This window comes from Tasmannia lanceolata, unplaced genomic scaffold (assembly GCF_043159265.1).
Source record: "Tasmannia lanceolata isolate RefF3 unplaced genomic scaffold, GAP_Taslan_0.1 ptg000044l, whole genome shotgun sequence".
In the NCBI taxonomy this organism is placed as follows: domain Eukaryota; kingdom Viridiplantae; phylum Streptophyta; class Magnoliopsida; order Canellales; family Winteraceae; genus Tasmannia; species Tasmannia lanceolata.
In genome coordinates this window covers 20,431,598-20,445,882 of record NW_027518721.1, presented here as the reverse complement: position 1 = coordinate 20,445,882, position 14,285 = coordinate 20,431,598, and the positions used below count along the sequence as shown (strand labels likewise).

The window sequence follows — 14,285 nt, the reverse complement described above, 5'->3', positions numbered from 1 at the left end:
CCAACTGGATTAGATCTTTTTATTGGTATATGACGTTAACATAATTATTATGGGTGGTTTCCGTGGGTAACCCTCAAACTCATTATATCACTCTCCTTTCCATTTGATCTAAAGGATCTTGTTTCTCTTAATTCCTTTTTTCGAAATGGAAGTTATCTCACTCACCGAAAATTCGCTCTTGATCTCTTAGATTGCATTTCTATGACTGGTGCGAAATCAGTTGGAACTCCAGCCGCTAGTGGGTCCAAATTATCCAAACCTAATGGGTCCAACATATAATCAGATGTAATCCAAACATTGTATTGGAAGGTTTTCCAAAGGGTTTTTTTTCCTCATACTCGGTAAGCAGAAGAGAGGGTTGCTCTGGGTTGCATAGAAGGCTTAAGACAAAGGTTTTATCGGACCGGTGTGATGTAACATTGAACTATTTTGGTTCTAAATAATGGATTGTGCATTGCCTTGTCCATGAAGTAGCCCATTATGGTTAACCACGTAATTCTTGTTTTCTTGTGGCTGTTTGTATTGCTTCCCTTTGGTCGTTATGTTTTGTTGGTATATAGATCTTGTTTGTGTAAGATTTTGAAAAGTGAGCCTATGTAGCTGCTCTCTCATGCAACACCGGGTCCTGGAAATTCTTCCTACGATGGTTCCTAGTGTTGTACTCATCTCATGTCCGCCTTGTTCTTAGGATTTGCATTTTCTATCCCACCCTTTCAAAAAAAAGACCAAATCCTTGGGTCAGAGGCCGATAAATGAAAGAAGAGTTTGATACAGGAGAAAGGAGGGGTGTACATATCAAAACAACATCGACACAGAAAGGAAGACCAGATGAAATAAGCTTTTTCAGATAATAAAATGATTGCATCGGCGGTCACATAACAACGCGCATTTTAGCGAAACCCTGTAAAAGATGGTAATTTAAACAATGCTACTGATATTCGCACTACATATTTTGATAATGGCACGAACTCACCTTGTCTTTTTATTTAATTAGCTCTCAAATGCTTTGGGAATGGGAAATCATAGTTAAATAAAAAAAGACCATTATAAAAAAAAATGCCGTGCAAATATCAGTTGTCTTCAAAGAAACCCATATTCCCTTCATTTCCTTTCAGTCTTCAGCAACAGAAATACAAAAAGAAAACCTATCACTCTCATTGTTCTTCTCCTCCACACGTGTGGGAGATGACATAGGCATGTAAAGTGGAGGAGAAGAACAAGGACTCACAAACGAAATCTCCTTCTCAATATCATTAAAACTCTCATTTTGAGATTTCTCCTCTTCAGATTCCAAATCTTCTATCCCCTCTTCGATCGTGAACAAAACCCTAGATGGCCCACCCAAACCCTCCCATTTCATCCGATCTCCCAACACACACTGGCCGGAGTCCGGGAATATGACCGGAGCTCCGGTGGGATCGACTTGGGACTGGGTCTTCCAGCAGAAGAAGTAGAGTGGCTCCTTAGATGGGTTATTGTACGGTTCGCCGGAAATTTCCTCGGTTCCGGTGTTTTCTCGCCGGAATTTTCTCCGGAGAAGGTAGCAGAGTCCGGCGATGAGAGCGACGGTGAAGATGGAGAAAACAAAAGTGAGTCCGATTACGAGTTTGTTGAAACCGGTCATGGCTTTCAAAATTCAAAATTCTCTTCTCAAAACATACAGAGAAAGAAGAAACAGAGAGAGAGATAACAAGAAGAGTAATTCCTCTTTTTTTGTTGTATTAGTATGGTTGTTGTATTAGTCTTCCACAGTTCAGGTTACAAGAGTGCGAATTTATAAGCTCCGTTTAAGTAAGTAAACTGAACTGATTTTTGGGAAAAATACCCTTAGACCCGCTGTGCCTTCTGACACATTCAACTTAACTCCAAAAGTTAAAAAAGTTACAAGTAGATCCTGTGATATCAAAACGCCACAAGTACACCCCCTCTGTCAAAGATTACCTGACGGAAAGATTAAAACCAACCATGGTTAATATTTTGATGACAGAAATACCCTCATTTGCAGAGGGATTACGGTTACGCCATTTCTCACCGCCTTCGACGCCACCACAGCCGTCGCGTCTCAGGCAACCGCCGTCACCTCCACTACATACACTCGAACCTCACCCCATGGCTACATCAAACCAACATTTCAAGAAAAAAAACTTTGATAAAAAAAATAAAAATAAAGCCCTAAAACATTAGGGTTTTTATTCAAATTATTATAATGATGTGAATGAAGAAAAATAAAACTCCTAAATGGAAGGTTTATGTTGATAAATCAGCAAGGATTTGAATCAAACCCCAATTTTTAGTTGTCAACTATGAAAACCCTAATTTTCAGTTAGGGAAGACGAGGGCATTTTGGTATTTTCCCCCACGCCGTCCCCTCCGTCCAATTAAAAAAATCCAATGAAACCACATGAGGTCTACTTGTCACTTTTAAAACTTTTGGGGTTAAGTTGAATGTGTAGAAACCTATGTTCATTTTTCCCTTGATTTTTTTTCCAACGGTAGTTTTGGTAATAAGTAGAGCACATGAAAGATACGATTGCACCAACACCGATAGCTTCAATAAATGCATACCACATTGTGTACTTATGATAAGGGCCCACTGAAGAGACTGTTTGAAAAGTGAATGTTATGCGGTGGGCCAAAAGAGCAGGCCTCCTCACTAGGGGTGGCAATGGTTCGGTTTCGGTTCGGTTTGACCCCCAAACCGAACCGAACCGAAATTTGAATCGGTTTAGTTTTACCGAACCAAAACTGAATTTTCGGTTCGGTTTCGGTTCGGTTCCGCCAATTTTGCCACCCCTTACTCATAATAATTGGAAATATTCGGTTTCGGTTCGGTTTGATCCCCAAACCGAACCAAACCGAAATTTGAATCGGTTTGGTTTAGGCTCGGTTCCGGTTCGGTTCGGCCAATTTTGCCACCCCTACTCCTCACACATCCAAGGCAAATGCTTGCAACAAATAAGATGCCTTGATCCATTTCATCATGTCTTGGCACATACGAGGCAACCGTAAAACAGTAGAGGAAAGAGACGCAATAAAACTTTTACAGGAAGGATATAGAAATCAAAGGAGACAAAGTTAGCAATGGGATACTGAGTCCAAGACCTTTTATCTTTCCGAACAGCAATAGGAACACTTACAGAAATATGGTCAACTGCCGGATCATCAGACACAGATGTAGATTGATTGACAGAGTGAGTAAAATCTTTACTTTTCCTCTTGTATAAACTTGTAGTGGCTGCTTATGAACAATACTATGTTTTGAGTAGTCATCTGAAGTAGCAATAGTCTCAGATATAGGAACCATGGTAGGTAACAGAGGTGGTGAAAAAATAGAATCAAGTTAGAAAGTTAGAAAGTTGAGTTTTGGTTGGAGTTAAAGTCTAAGTTCAATTTAGGAATAGAAATCTTATATATGGATGTATGTATGACTTGGGAGGGGAATTTTTAATTTTGAATGTTGAAATATAGTTTTCTTTTAAAAAAAAAGAAAAAGAAAGTAGCATACACTTGAAGAGGCAGTTCTAAAATTACACTGAAAAAACCTCACAAATCATGTACGTGCAGTGCAAGTACCATGTAAAAAGCCTGTTAAGCATTGACTAACAGCTTGAACTGAAACCTGTGACATTAAAAGTTCTTTTTTCCCCGATAATTGCTGGTCCTTGTTTTTCTTGCTGGTCTTTGTCGATAACAAGAAAATTATATACAAAGATAGAACGAAGAGCAAACTAAAGGAGACAGAATCTTGTACACATTCTTCTTGGATATTACACATTAAACGCACATTATGGCAATTAAAGAAACCTTATACAGAGATGATTACTATTAACAATCTTGAACAGGGCTATCACCCAACCAAAAGACATCACCCTTGGGGATCCCACAAACTGCTCAAACATTTGCTTCCACATCACCCTATTAATTGCATATATGATATATGTCTAAGCTATTCCCTTCGTAAATATATATACAAGGAAAGCTCAAAAAAATATGTTGGATCAATCAGTGACGTGGTTAATTCTTGCATTTTAATAGTCGGTTCCTATTATACCGTTTCAGATTTCAAAATTCCACAATTTATTAAATAGAGGAGCTGAATTTAGAAGTTTGTACATATTCAAAAGAATGTACTGATGAATGATCATCTCTCAGGTCTTTAGTGAATCCAAAATTGTGGAATACAGCATACAAGAAAATGCATTCGCACCAGGGAAAGGAGAGGTCAGAATGCTCTTTTCAAGTCTCTGAGAAATTATTTCACTATCTATATATGATTGTTGTGGCTGTACAAATACAAGTCTGTTGACATGCATTTTAGTCCAGATACTAATTGACAACAAGCAACATTACAAGTTTTTGGGAAAAGACATGGATATCACATCACTTATCCGGCTACGCATTGAGGAAGGAAAGGTCATTCGCCATGAAGATTGGTATATATTACTGTTCTTGTATGCAATATAGTTCAATTTCATCACCTTCAAAAACTTATATGTGATAAATTAGTTTGGTATATATTACTATTCTTGTTTGCATTATACTTCAACATCACCTTCAAAAACTTACACGTGATAAATTAGTTTGTTGACAATATCCAACAGTTAGTTTTTTGCTTCACAGACTTTAAGTTGGGCCTCCCTTTATTTGCTTCTCTTTTACTCTCCTCTAAGGTTTGGTAATGTTTGGCCACGGTGTTTTCAATTTTAATTCATCTTGGTGATTCTTCATATCTGATATAGTATTACTTTTAAGCCACTTAATTTAATAATCAGAAGGTGGACCATTACTTAGGCCCTGTTTGTTAAGATTATGGCCACCAATTGTGACTGCCAAACCAATTATTGGACTCAAATTTAAACTTTATTTTGAGTCAATAATCGGTTTTGGCATTCACATCGGTTGTCATAATCTTAAACGAACAGAGCCTGTTTGAGATTATGAGAACCGATGGTGAACCCCCAAACGGAATATTGGGCTCAAAATTAATGTAATTTGAGTCAAATAATCGGTTTGGGGGCTCACCATCGGTTGTCATAATCTCAAATGAACAAAGCCTTAAAAGACATTAGTGTGGGTTGGGGATGGTCCTGGATTAGAGAGCTTGAGAAGATGTAGAGAGATATCAGTCTATCTGCTATGCTTCATGTAAAGGCTAAATACATGGACTGACTAGCACTTATGCTACGTTTGGCTCGGAGAGTAGTGGAATAGGAAGTCAAAGGGAGGAGACAAGCATTTTGATTTTCCTAGAATTACCTCGGAAAATTGTGTAATAGTGTTCGGTTGCACGGCAAATACTCGGAGAGTAGGAGAAAAAGTAGGGGGTGTCATTACCAATATAGGGAGAAAGGAGAGAGAGAGATAGAGAGAGAGCGTCATTCCCTAGAAAATTCAACCATAATTCTTTGCTTTTGGAAGAAGGGGACAAGAAAGAGAGAAGCAATTATTACATGGGAGAAATCCAAGGGAATCAATGGGAGTCCAATGCATTTTGGCAACCAAAAGTGGAATGGCATGCCAAATCCAAACCAAATTCCGACGGCTGCCGAGCTTTTGTGCAACCAAACGAAGCATCAAGTTTAGAAACTTGAAAGTGAACTTGGTTTCAATGAGGGATTGACTCCAAGTTGACTCGAAATATGGTACTGTACTCTACCAATATGTGTGGGGAAGGGGAAGTATTTTAGTCATTTTTTTCTATTTCATTTAAAGTTGATTTTTAGAGAAGGAGGCTCATTATATCTTGCAATTTTAAAAGGGGAAAAGAGCTTCAAGTCATGGGGGAGAGTTGGAGGTCTTATTTTCGTAGGTGTTTTAGGGAAACCTCTAGAAGTTTAGGGTTTTGTTTGAAAGTTCTCTCTCTTGGATTAAGTTAGGAACTTTCTAGAGTTTCTTTTTAGTCCTATATGTGTAGGCCTCAGGGTCATCCTTGGTATTACGAATTAAAAGAAGCTTTCCTTTGAAACTTTGTGGAGGATTTCTCTTCAATGAGTTTTTGGTGTGATGCTCTAATTCAATGTAAGATGTCATGCCATTGGATCCAAGGTATGATGCCCTGGAACATCTATCTTTATATTTTTCTTCTATCTTGAGGTAATATCTACATCTTTCTCTACTTATTGTCTGGAACTGGAAATCTCATATGAAATTGTATTTCTAAAAGTCATCAGTTCCTGTGATATATTGATTTAGACTCAAAACATGATAAGTAATCAAGTGATCTAATCAGATCATGGATCCCATGGCTGAATTGATTAATTAATTTAATTTTAACCATCACATATTCTGAACTTTGATTTAGTTGATTTTGAAATTTAAAGTTCCTGTGGATGTTAGTGTTTTACAGTTATCATTACCATCAGATTTATATAATAGGGTGATCTCAACATCCAATGGTCAGATTCGATTTATTTCAACTTTATTTGATAAGATCAACTCTAATAAAAGATTTCTAGAAATGTAGAATGGTTTGATATGAGCTGTTTTTTTTTAAAGTAGCACAAACCCCAATTTGACCATATTTTGAACATAAACCCTAATTTGACCATATCAATTTTTGGCTGTTCTCTATTAGTTCTACATAATTTTATTGGTATCAGAGCAACAAGAACTAGTATTGGATACCATTCCAAAAAAAAAAAAAAACTAGTATTGGATATATTATTCATCAAGAACTGGACTTCCTTACCTATCGGTTCTGCGTCCCTTGATCAAGTTTATCTGACTTTGCGGGTTCTTCCAAGTACTGGATTTATTATTTCACTACTAGACCAAACAGAAGGCTATTTCATGTGACTTCAGACTATCTGGGTTCCATTTTCTTTTTGGAATCTGACGGTATACTGAAACTCTGTCCCAATATCATGATCGTTTGTTTGAATGACTTACTGGAAGTGCCAAAGTGGGTGCGAGTAAAGTGTTTTTTGTTATTTACCTTCAAGGTATTGATATTTGTAGTACAAGCATGGACCCCTCCTATATTATCCCATATGCATTGATCCCAAATACCTTGGCTGATGTGCTGGCCAAGGAGGGCGTTGATCGGGACACGGTCCTCATCATGGAGCACGATCATCTGTAGTCTGCGGGCCTTATTTCTTGTTTTTCGGGTGTATTTTGGGTTGTTTTGGGTCACGGATGTCTTGGGGACGACTTGACCCCCTTGTACTGATTTTTGATTTCTATGAATATATTCTGTTACCTCCTCAAAAAAAAAAAAAAAAAAACATGGACCCCTCCTCCCCAAGGGATACTTAAATTGAATATTGATGGATCGAGTATGGGGAACCTGGGTCCCTCAGGCATTGTAGGGCTCCTTAGAAACGAAGAAGGGATCATGGTTTGGGCATTCAGTGGCCCAATTGGGGTGGCAGACTCAAACGAGGCTGAAGGTCGAGCCATTTATCATGGTATCAGATTGCTTCAAAATCAAGATTTGGACAGGGTACAGATAGAAGGGGACTCTCTAAATGTTATTAGGTGGGTTCGAGTTTCCCATACGGCTCCATGGAGATTCGCGGATTTATTTTGACTAAATTAAGGATAGAATTGGATCCTCTTTGATATTCTTTATTCACATAAGGCAGTCTAACTAATGGAGAGGCTGACAAACTTGCTAGAGAGGGTGCTCATAGGGGGTAGGTGGAGTTCTTTGACTAACTCCCGCCCTAGCTATTTTTCACTTGCTTTTTGTTTCTTTTCTGGGCTAACATGGCATCTCTTTCCTTGTATCTGATGGGACTTTCTCGGTCTCTCTCTTTTCTAATAAATTTTCCATACAATTTGAAAAAAAAAGGTAATGACATTTGTACATGGATAAGAACAGACTCCATCATTTGGTTAGAACCAGTGTTTTAAAACTCGCTGACTCGGCTCGGAACTCGGCCGAGTCGATGCGGATCTGTGGCGGCCGCATTTGGGAGCCCCTGACTCGGCGAGTTTTGGCCGAGTACTCTATGCCATCTGAAACACCAAGCTAACTTTCTGGCCATTTTCGCATAAAAAACCTCCTGAAACCCTATCTCACGAAGAAGAAGATGGAGAAATGATATTTTCACCCTTCTTTTCTATAGGGACAGCCCCAATAAAAGTATAAAATAATTATAGATACACTAGGGGATAATACTTATCTTACCCCTTTTAAATTTCTTGTGCAGAGTGATGTACAGTGAAAGGACAAGCAATGTAATACACGGTGGGTTTATCTTGTCATCACAGCCTAGCTTGAATGACAGGCATAAACTCATAACTACTATGGCAGCCTACTTTGACTTGTTTTGCAGAATCGTTTTGTCTTTTAGTATTTAAATAAGTATAAAATGTTACTATAGTTCCCATAAAGCTCTTACAAGTCAATTAAAAATAGAGGACAAGCCGAATTTGTGCAATTACTAAACATTGGTTGGGCTGATATCGTTCGCCTAAATCCAATGCCCAATTTGAAAGTGCATGAATTTTCTACAAAAGTTAAGAAAGAAAAATTATTTTTAAATCTTTTTATATTTTTAACACTTTAAAAAACATATAACTTGGCCGCGTCAACCGCGTTATTGGCTGCGTCAACCGCGTCCGCGCCGAGTCAACAAGGTTTCTCTTCGGCCGCGTTCCGCGTCAAATCCGCGTTTTTAAACACTGGTTAGAACTAAGCAAACCATATCTTAGTTTCTTGGAAGTAGCTTTCATTTCTTGTATGCATTCAATATACATACCATTATGAGATGAGATACTTAGCTTCAATTTTGTCTGTTATATTTCCCACTCCCCATCTGCATTCTATAACAAAAATGAATCTTTCATTCAGAGAGGAGATTGTGTGAGGTGTGTGTGTGTGTGGGTGGGGGGGGGGGGGGAGGAGGGGGGTTGATAATGCTCACAGTTAAAACGTGAAGATAGATGTGGTACCCTGTACTTCCCCTCCAATAGTACGGAAAAGGACTTTGGTTTTTTTTTAGTTAGTTACAAAGATGGGATTTCTTTCACTTCGTTGTCCAAGAGCATTTCAACTTAATTTGGCAAATAGTAATGCAGATTCTTTCTAAAATATGTGCATGCAGGTGGGATAGGAAGCCTCTGTGGAATACAGAGACAGTCAATTTTCCCTTGATAGGCCGATTGGCGGAAATTTCGCGAAGGGGTTCGATGTTTGCAACTCATGCCATGATGAGGTTTGGAAAGGATCCGACCCCATAATCATTTTCCTAATCAAATGCAAACCATGCTTATAAATTACTTTTTAAACCTTTCAATTAAGTTCATTTCATAGATAGCTTCATCAGAAAATTGTGTATGATATGACGAAAGAACGGCTGATGAAGCTGAAATGCATTGGCATATGTATGTAATGAATGTGAACAGTGGGACCTGCTCATTCTAGACCGCCGGATTAGAACCCTCCGGCCGATCTTTTCCGTTCTTTTTAATTATATATGTCTTTTATATTTTTCTAATAATCCTTTATTTTTACTTATATATATATTCATTTCATTGACATTTTTCTAATTGGTATGCTGGCATTCAACACAAGAGCTCAATGGTCTGAGTGCTTCCAGTTGAGCTAGGGGCTAAGGCCCATTGCAGTTCCCTTTTTGTTTTGAAAAATGCTAAACCTTGCACTGCTTGTGCTTGGGTTTCTAAGGCACCAGGGCACATTGACACAACACACATGTAGAAATTAGAGTCGTTGATCTACTTTTTTTTTTTTTTTTAACCCGGAAATTGAACAGCCCCGGGGCGGACCGCTAAGAATATATAAAAGAGCCAGCCAATACAGGGGAGGCAGAGCCAATTAGCCTGGATGATTACAAGAAGATTATGCTAGCAACCAAAAAAAAAAACAAAAAACAAAAAAACTTACAGGGAGCAACAATCCTAGAGTATTCTTCTGCGTACCTTGATGGAAGTTCTGATGTTAGGGAGGCCGGCAGCATCACATCTAGCAGTCCCTCTGGAATGGCGAGGCAAATTTGCCCATGAGGAGTAGAAGGTGTTGTTCTTGGAGGAGCATCCGAAATTGGCGAGGGAGTCGGCTACAGAATTGCCTTCACGATATTGGTGGAGGCAGCAAGGGGAGAGGAGAGCAAGAAGATGATACGAACGCTTAATTAGAGTCGTTGATCTACTGTCTCCACAACAAATAGATGATCCTAACACTTGATTCAGTGGTACCTTCATGTTTGGTCTGGGATGTCAATGTTTTGAAGAACCAGATTTTATATGCTGTGCAAGGATCCAATGGGGTGCCCTAGTGGCTGGTTTTGGGGATTTTGTTTGGGATTGTGAGAGCCAATGTGAGTTCAAACTTGATTATTAGACTCGATTAAACATGAATTTGAGTCCAATTACTAGTTTTGGACTTGCGATTGGGCCTTAGTGAATATAAAACTGAGACCCTGTTTGTTTTGGATTTTGAGAACCGATTGCAAGTCCAAAACTGATTATTGGACTCAAATTCAATGATCAGTTTTGGACTCACAATTCGTTCTCAAAATAACAAAATAAACATGGCCTTAGTGTTGACTGAAATTTTTTATACCTCAAATATAATTGGAAAACATGGATAATTGAAAAGATATTTTTGTCTAATTAAATATGTTATATAAATTTAAATGTCTCAATAGCTATTAAACACCAATCGATTATGTTTAATAAATCGTACCTAACCTAAGCAATCGTTTATGTTTAATAAATCTATGCATTTAAATTCCACCATAGCTATTGAATATATATCTCAGGTAGCCAATGGTTTATGTTTAATAAATTTATGTTTTCATTGGTATCACAGCTTTTTGGGAGTGGTAATAAGCAGCTGTTTAAATAATAAAAGACAAGATGAGTTAGTGCAATTATCAAAACATGGTAATGCCAGCATCAGTACCCAAAATAAATTGTTTTTTTATTAGAGTTTTTCTTTAGCTGAGTCACTCCTTCTCCCTTACCCCTCTCTCACTACTTGATAAACTAAAATTCCATGAAAAAACTTTACACTAAAGGCATGCTAATTTTTTATTTCATGTATTAAGTCACCCAATATGTGCTTCGTTCAAAGGATCAAACTCTGAAGAGATTAAATTCATTGAGGTTCTGTTTGAATGCATGTATAATAGAAGTAGAAGCAAAGGAATGTAATTCCCATTTCTTCTGATTAACAATTTAGCCTTCCCTAAGTTTGGTGCATTGGGAAAGCCTTAAAAAAGAATATTGTGGCGTAGAAGGCAGGCTGAAAAAGTTTCAATTAGGAATTTGGAGAGAGGGACCGGAATGTGGGGCCCAACATTTGGCACCTTATGGGTGGAGCCAGAATGTTGACCTCCTGTGTAGGGCCCACACACAAAAGCCGATGCGCAACTTGTGTCACCCACTTCATGTGGGCACGGAGCTACATGTAGCATAAGGGGGGCAGCTGCCCCTGTTAGGTTGAGCCAAACTCCTTAATAGGCCACACTCAATTGGGCCCAGCCCTCTTTAAAATTTGAAGCATGCTCCCCTTATGTATAAATCCTAGCTCCGCCACTATGTACAATATGAAATAAAATAAAATAAACTCTACAGAAAAAAAGGCACTGATGAAAACCCACAAAAGGAAAATGAAAAATTGAAGGATCATAATTATTTTCTTGCATATTCTTAATTATTCAACCTATATGTGTGGATTGGAGGATTTGTTTGAGAAGTAATAAGCCCCTCGATATCATTTTATCTGCTAAAGATTCTAAACGTAAAAACATGAACTAGATGATAATCCTCCTCAACAAATTCCTAAGATGTGATCTGATTTTTTTTCATCGGGTTTGGCATTTTTTTGAATGATTTTCGACGGGGAAGTGATATTTACGCCCCTTGTCATCACCAGGGACACCTGGTGCCAGTATACCAATGACTAAAGGGGGGCTAATGTACTTGATGTCAGAAGAATCTAGTGGCCTTGATTGCCACGTACACTGGCGCTGGGTGTCCCTGGTGATGAAAAGGGGCGTAAATATCAGAAGCATGACATTACGTTTTCAAAATAAAAAAGAAAAGTGCAAAATTCCCAATCTAAAAGCGAGAAACAACAAAGCATTATATTGAAATGTACTTATGAATGGAATTTTAGACGAATTTTCAAAAATTACAGTACCTTCAGAGTGGATCTAAACCCCCCCCCCCCCCCCCCCCACATGGAAAATCTTGAACAAAACTAGATTATTAATCAACATTGTAGGGTGGGGGGTAGAGAGGTTCTAGTTGTACCCATGATTCTCTAGCTATTTCTTTTTACATTAATAAGAACATTACTAACAATAATGAATAATTGCACTGAATTCTGTAGAGGCTTGTGATGGTGGAATTTTCCAAATAAAATATAGAAAAAGGAAAAAGTTCTATGATAGAGAAGAAAGTTGTATTATAATAAAAGAAAAGGGCTGCCAGGCTTATCATTAGAAAGCTGCATTATAATAAAAGAAGAGGGCTGCCAGGCTTATCATTTGAAAGCACCAACTATCACTCTCATGACATGTAGCGGCCATGGTTTTAAATTTCAGAATTCAGTCAAACACCAAAACCGAAATTGCCAATACCGGAAATGGGAATTTCGGCTGAAAATTTGAGAAATTCAACCCAAATTTTTTTTTTTTTAAGAGAAAAGAGTTCCTAAGCTCGAGCTCAAAAACACATGTGGGCCCACATTTGTGGGGTGATCCAAAGCATTCATTTGAAAGGCTCTATCAGAGATAAGGTGTCCACAAAAAATCAGCTCCTTTCGTTCATCCTAACCCCTCTAAAAGTGGAGGGAAAAACTGTTCATTTTTCCCTCCGCTTTTGGAGGGGTCAGGATGATCTATGGATTTGACCGGGTTTGGGTGAAACTCAAAGCATGATGTTACGTTTTCAAAAGAAAAAGAAAAGTGAAAAATTCCCAATCTAAAAGCGAGAAACAACAAAGCATTATATTGAAATGTACTTATGAATGGAATTTTAGACGAATTTTCAAAAATTACAGTACCTTCAGAGTGGATCTAAAACTCTCCCTTCCCCCCCCCACATGGAAAATCTTGAACAAAACTAGATTATTAATCAGCATTGTAGGGTGGGGGGTAGAGAGGTTCTAGTTGTACCCATGATTCTCTAGCTATTTCATTTTACATTAATAAGAACATTACTAACAATAATGAATAATTCCACTGAATTCTGTAGAGGCTTGTGATGGTGGAATTTTCCAAATAAAATATAGAAAAAGGAAAAAGTTCTATGATAGAGAAGAAAGTTGCATTCTAATAAAAGAAAAGGGCTGCCAGGCTTATCATTAGAAAGCTGCATTATAATAAAAGAAGAGGGCTGCCAGGCTTATCATTTGAAAGCACCAACTACCACTCTCATGACATGTAGCGGCCATGGTTTTAAATTTCAGAATTCAGTCAAACACCAAAACCGAAAATTGCCAATACCGGAAATGGGGATTTCGGCTGAAAATTTGAGAAATTCAACCCAATTTTTTTTTTTTTTTTTTTTTTTAAGAGAAAAGAGTTCCTAAGCTCGAGCTCAAAAACACATGTGGGCCCACATTTGTGGGGTGATCCAAAGCATTCATTTGAAAGGCTCTATCAGAGATAAGGTGTCCACAAAAAATCAGCTCCTTTGGTTCATCCTAACCCCTCCAAAAGTGGAGGGAAAAACTGTTCATTTTTCCCTCCGCTTTTGGAGGGGTCAGGATGATCTATGGATTTGATTTTTTGTACACACCCCATCTATGGAAGGCCCTTCCAAATGAATGCTTTTGATCAACCCAAAACTTTGGGCCCACATGAGTTTTTGACTCTCAAGCTATTTGAGCTCGAGCTCAGGAACTCTTTTCTCTTTTTTTTAATTATAAAGCATTTTCCCTGAAATTTCAACTGAAATTAGGTATTTAATAAAATATCATTTTTTAAGGGAAGTGATATATCAGCCCTTTGGATTACTTGGGACACCCAACATCAGTGTATCAATGACTGCTTGTGGGTGTACCTGCATAGGGTCTTATGTACCTCACATTAAAAGGATTTGATGGGGGCCTGATTGCCGCGTACACTGCTTGTGGGTGTACCTAGTAATCAAAAGGGGCAGATATATCACTTCCCTTTTTTACTTGTGTACCCAATTTCGGCCGAAATTTTGGTTTTGGTGCGGGCCTAAACGCATAATTTAAAAGCATGGTGGCTGCTTTATATTTCAAACCACCAACTTCCACCTCATCACACGTAGCTCTCATCACTAACCCCTGTATTTAAACCCCTCCATCCTTCCCAAACAAACACTACTCTCTCTCT

General features: G+C 38.2%; 1 protein-coding gene across 3 annotated transcripts; it reads left to right on the top strand.

The window, feature by feature from the left end:
- The first annotated feature begins 1,104 nt into the window (after positions 1-1,104).
- LOC143863703 (uncharacterized) lies at positions 1,105-9,449 on the top strand. 3 transcript variants are annotated; one of them, XM_077374458.1, is made up of 4 exons: positions 1,189-1,589; positions 4,153-4,221; positions 4,324-4,433; positions 9,054-9,449. In XM_077374458.1, exons 1-4 carry the CDS (start codon positions 1,557-1,559, stop codon positions 9,187-9,189), a joined length of 348 nt encoding a protein of 115 aa, XP_077230573.1. In that variant the 5' UTR covers positions 1,189-1,556; the 3' UTR covers positions 9,190-9,449. The 3 variants fall into 3 exon arrangements, 1 of the variants encoding a protein (XP_077230573.1); XR_013240950.1 differs by lacking the exon at positions 9,054-9,449 and having other exon boundaries at positions 1,105-1,589; positions 4,319-4,651; XR_013240949.1 differs by lacking the exons at positions 1,189-1,589; positions 9,054-9,449 and having other exon boundaries at positions 3,513-4,221; positions 4,319-4,651.
- Positions 9,450-14,285: the final 4,836 nt, after the last annotated feature.

Coding starts and splice junctions, on each gene's coding strand:
- LOC143863703 (XM_077374458.1), top strand. CDS start 1,557: ATGAGAGCGACGGTGAAGATGGAGAAAACAAAA. Junction 4,222..4,323: donor TCGCACCAGGGAAAGGAGAG/GTCAGAATGCTC, acceptor ATTTTAGTCCAG/ATACTAATTGACAACAAGCA. Junction 4,434..9,053: donor GTCATTCGCCATGAAGATTG/GTATATATTACT, acceptor ATGTGCATGCAG/GTGGGATAGGAAGCCTCTGT.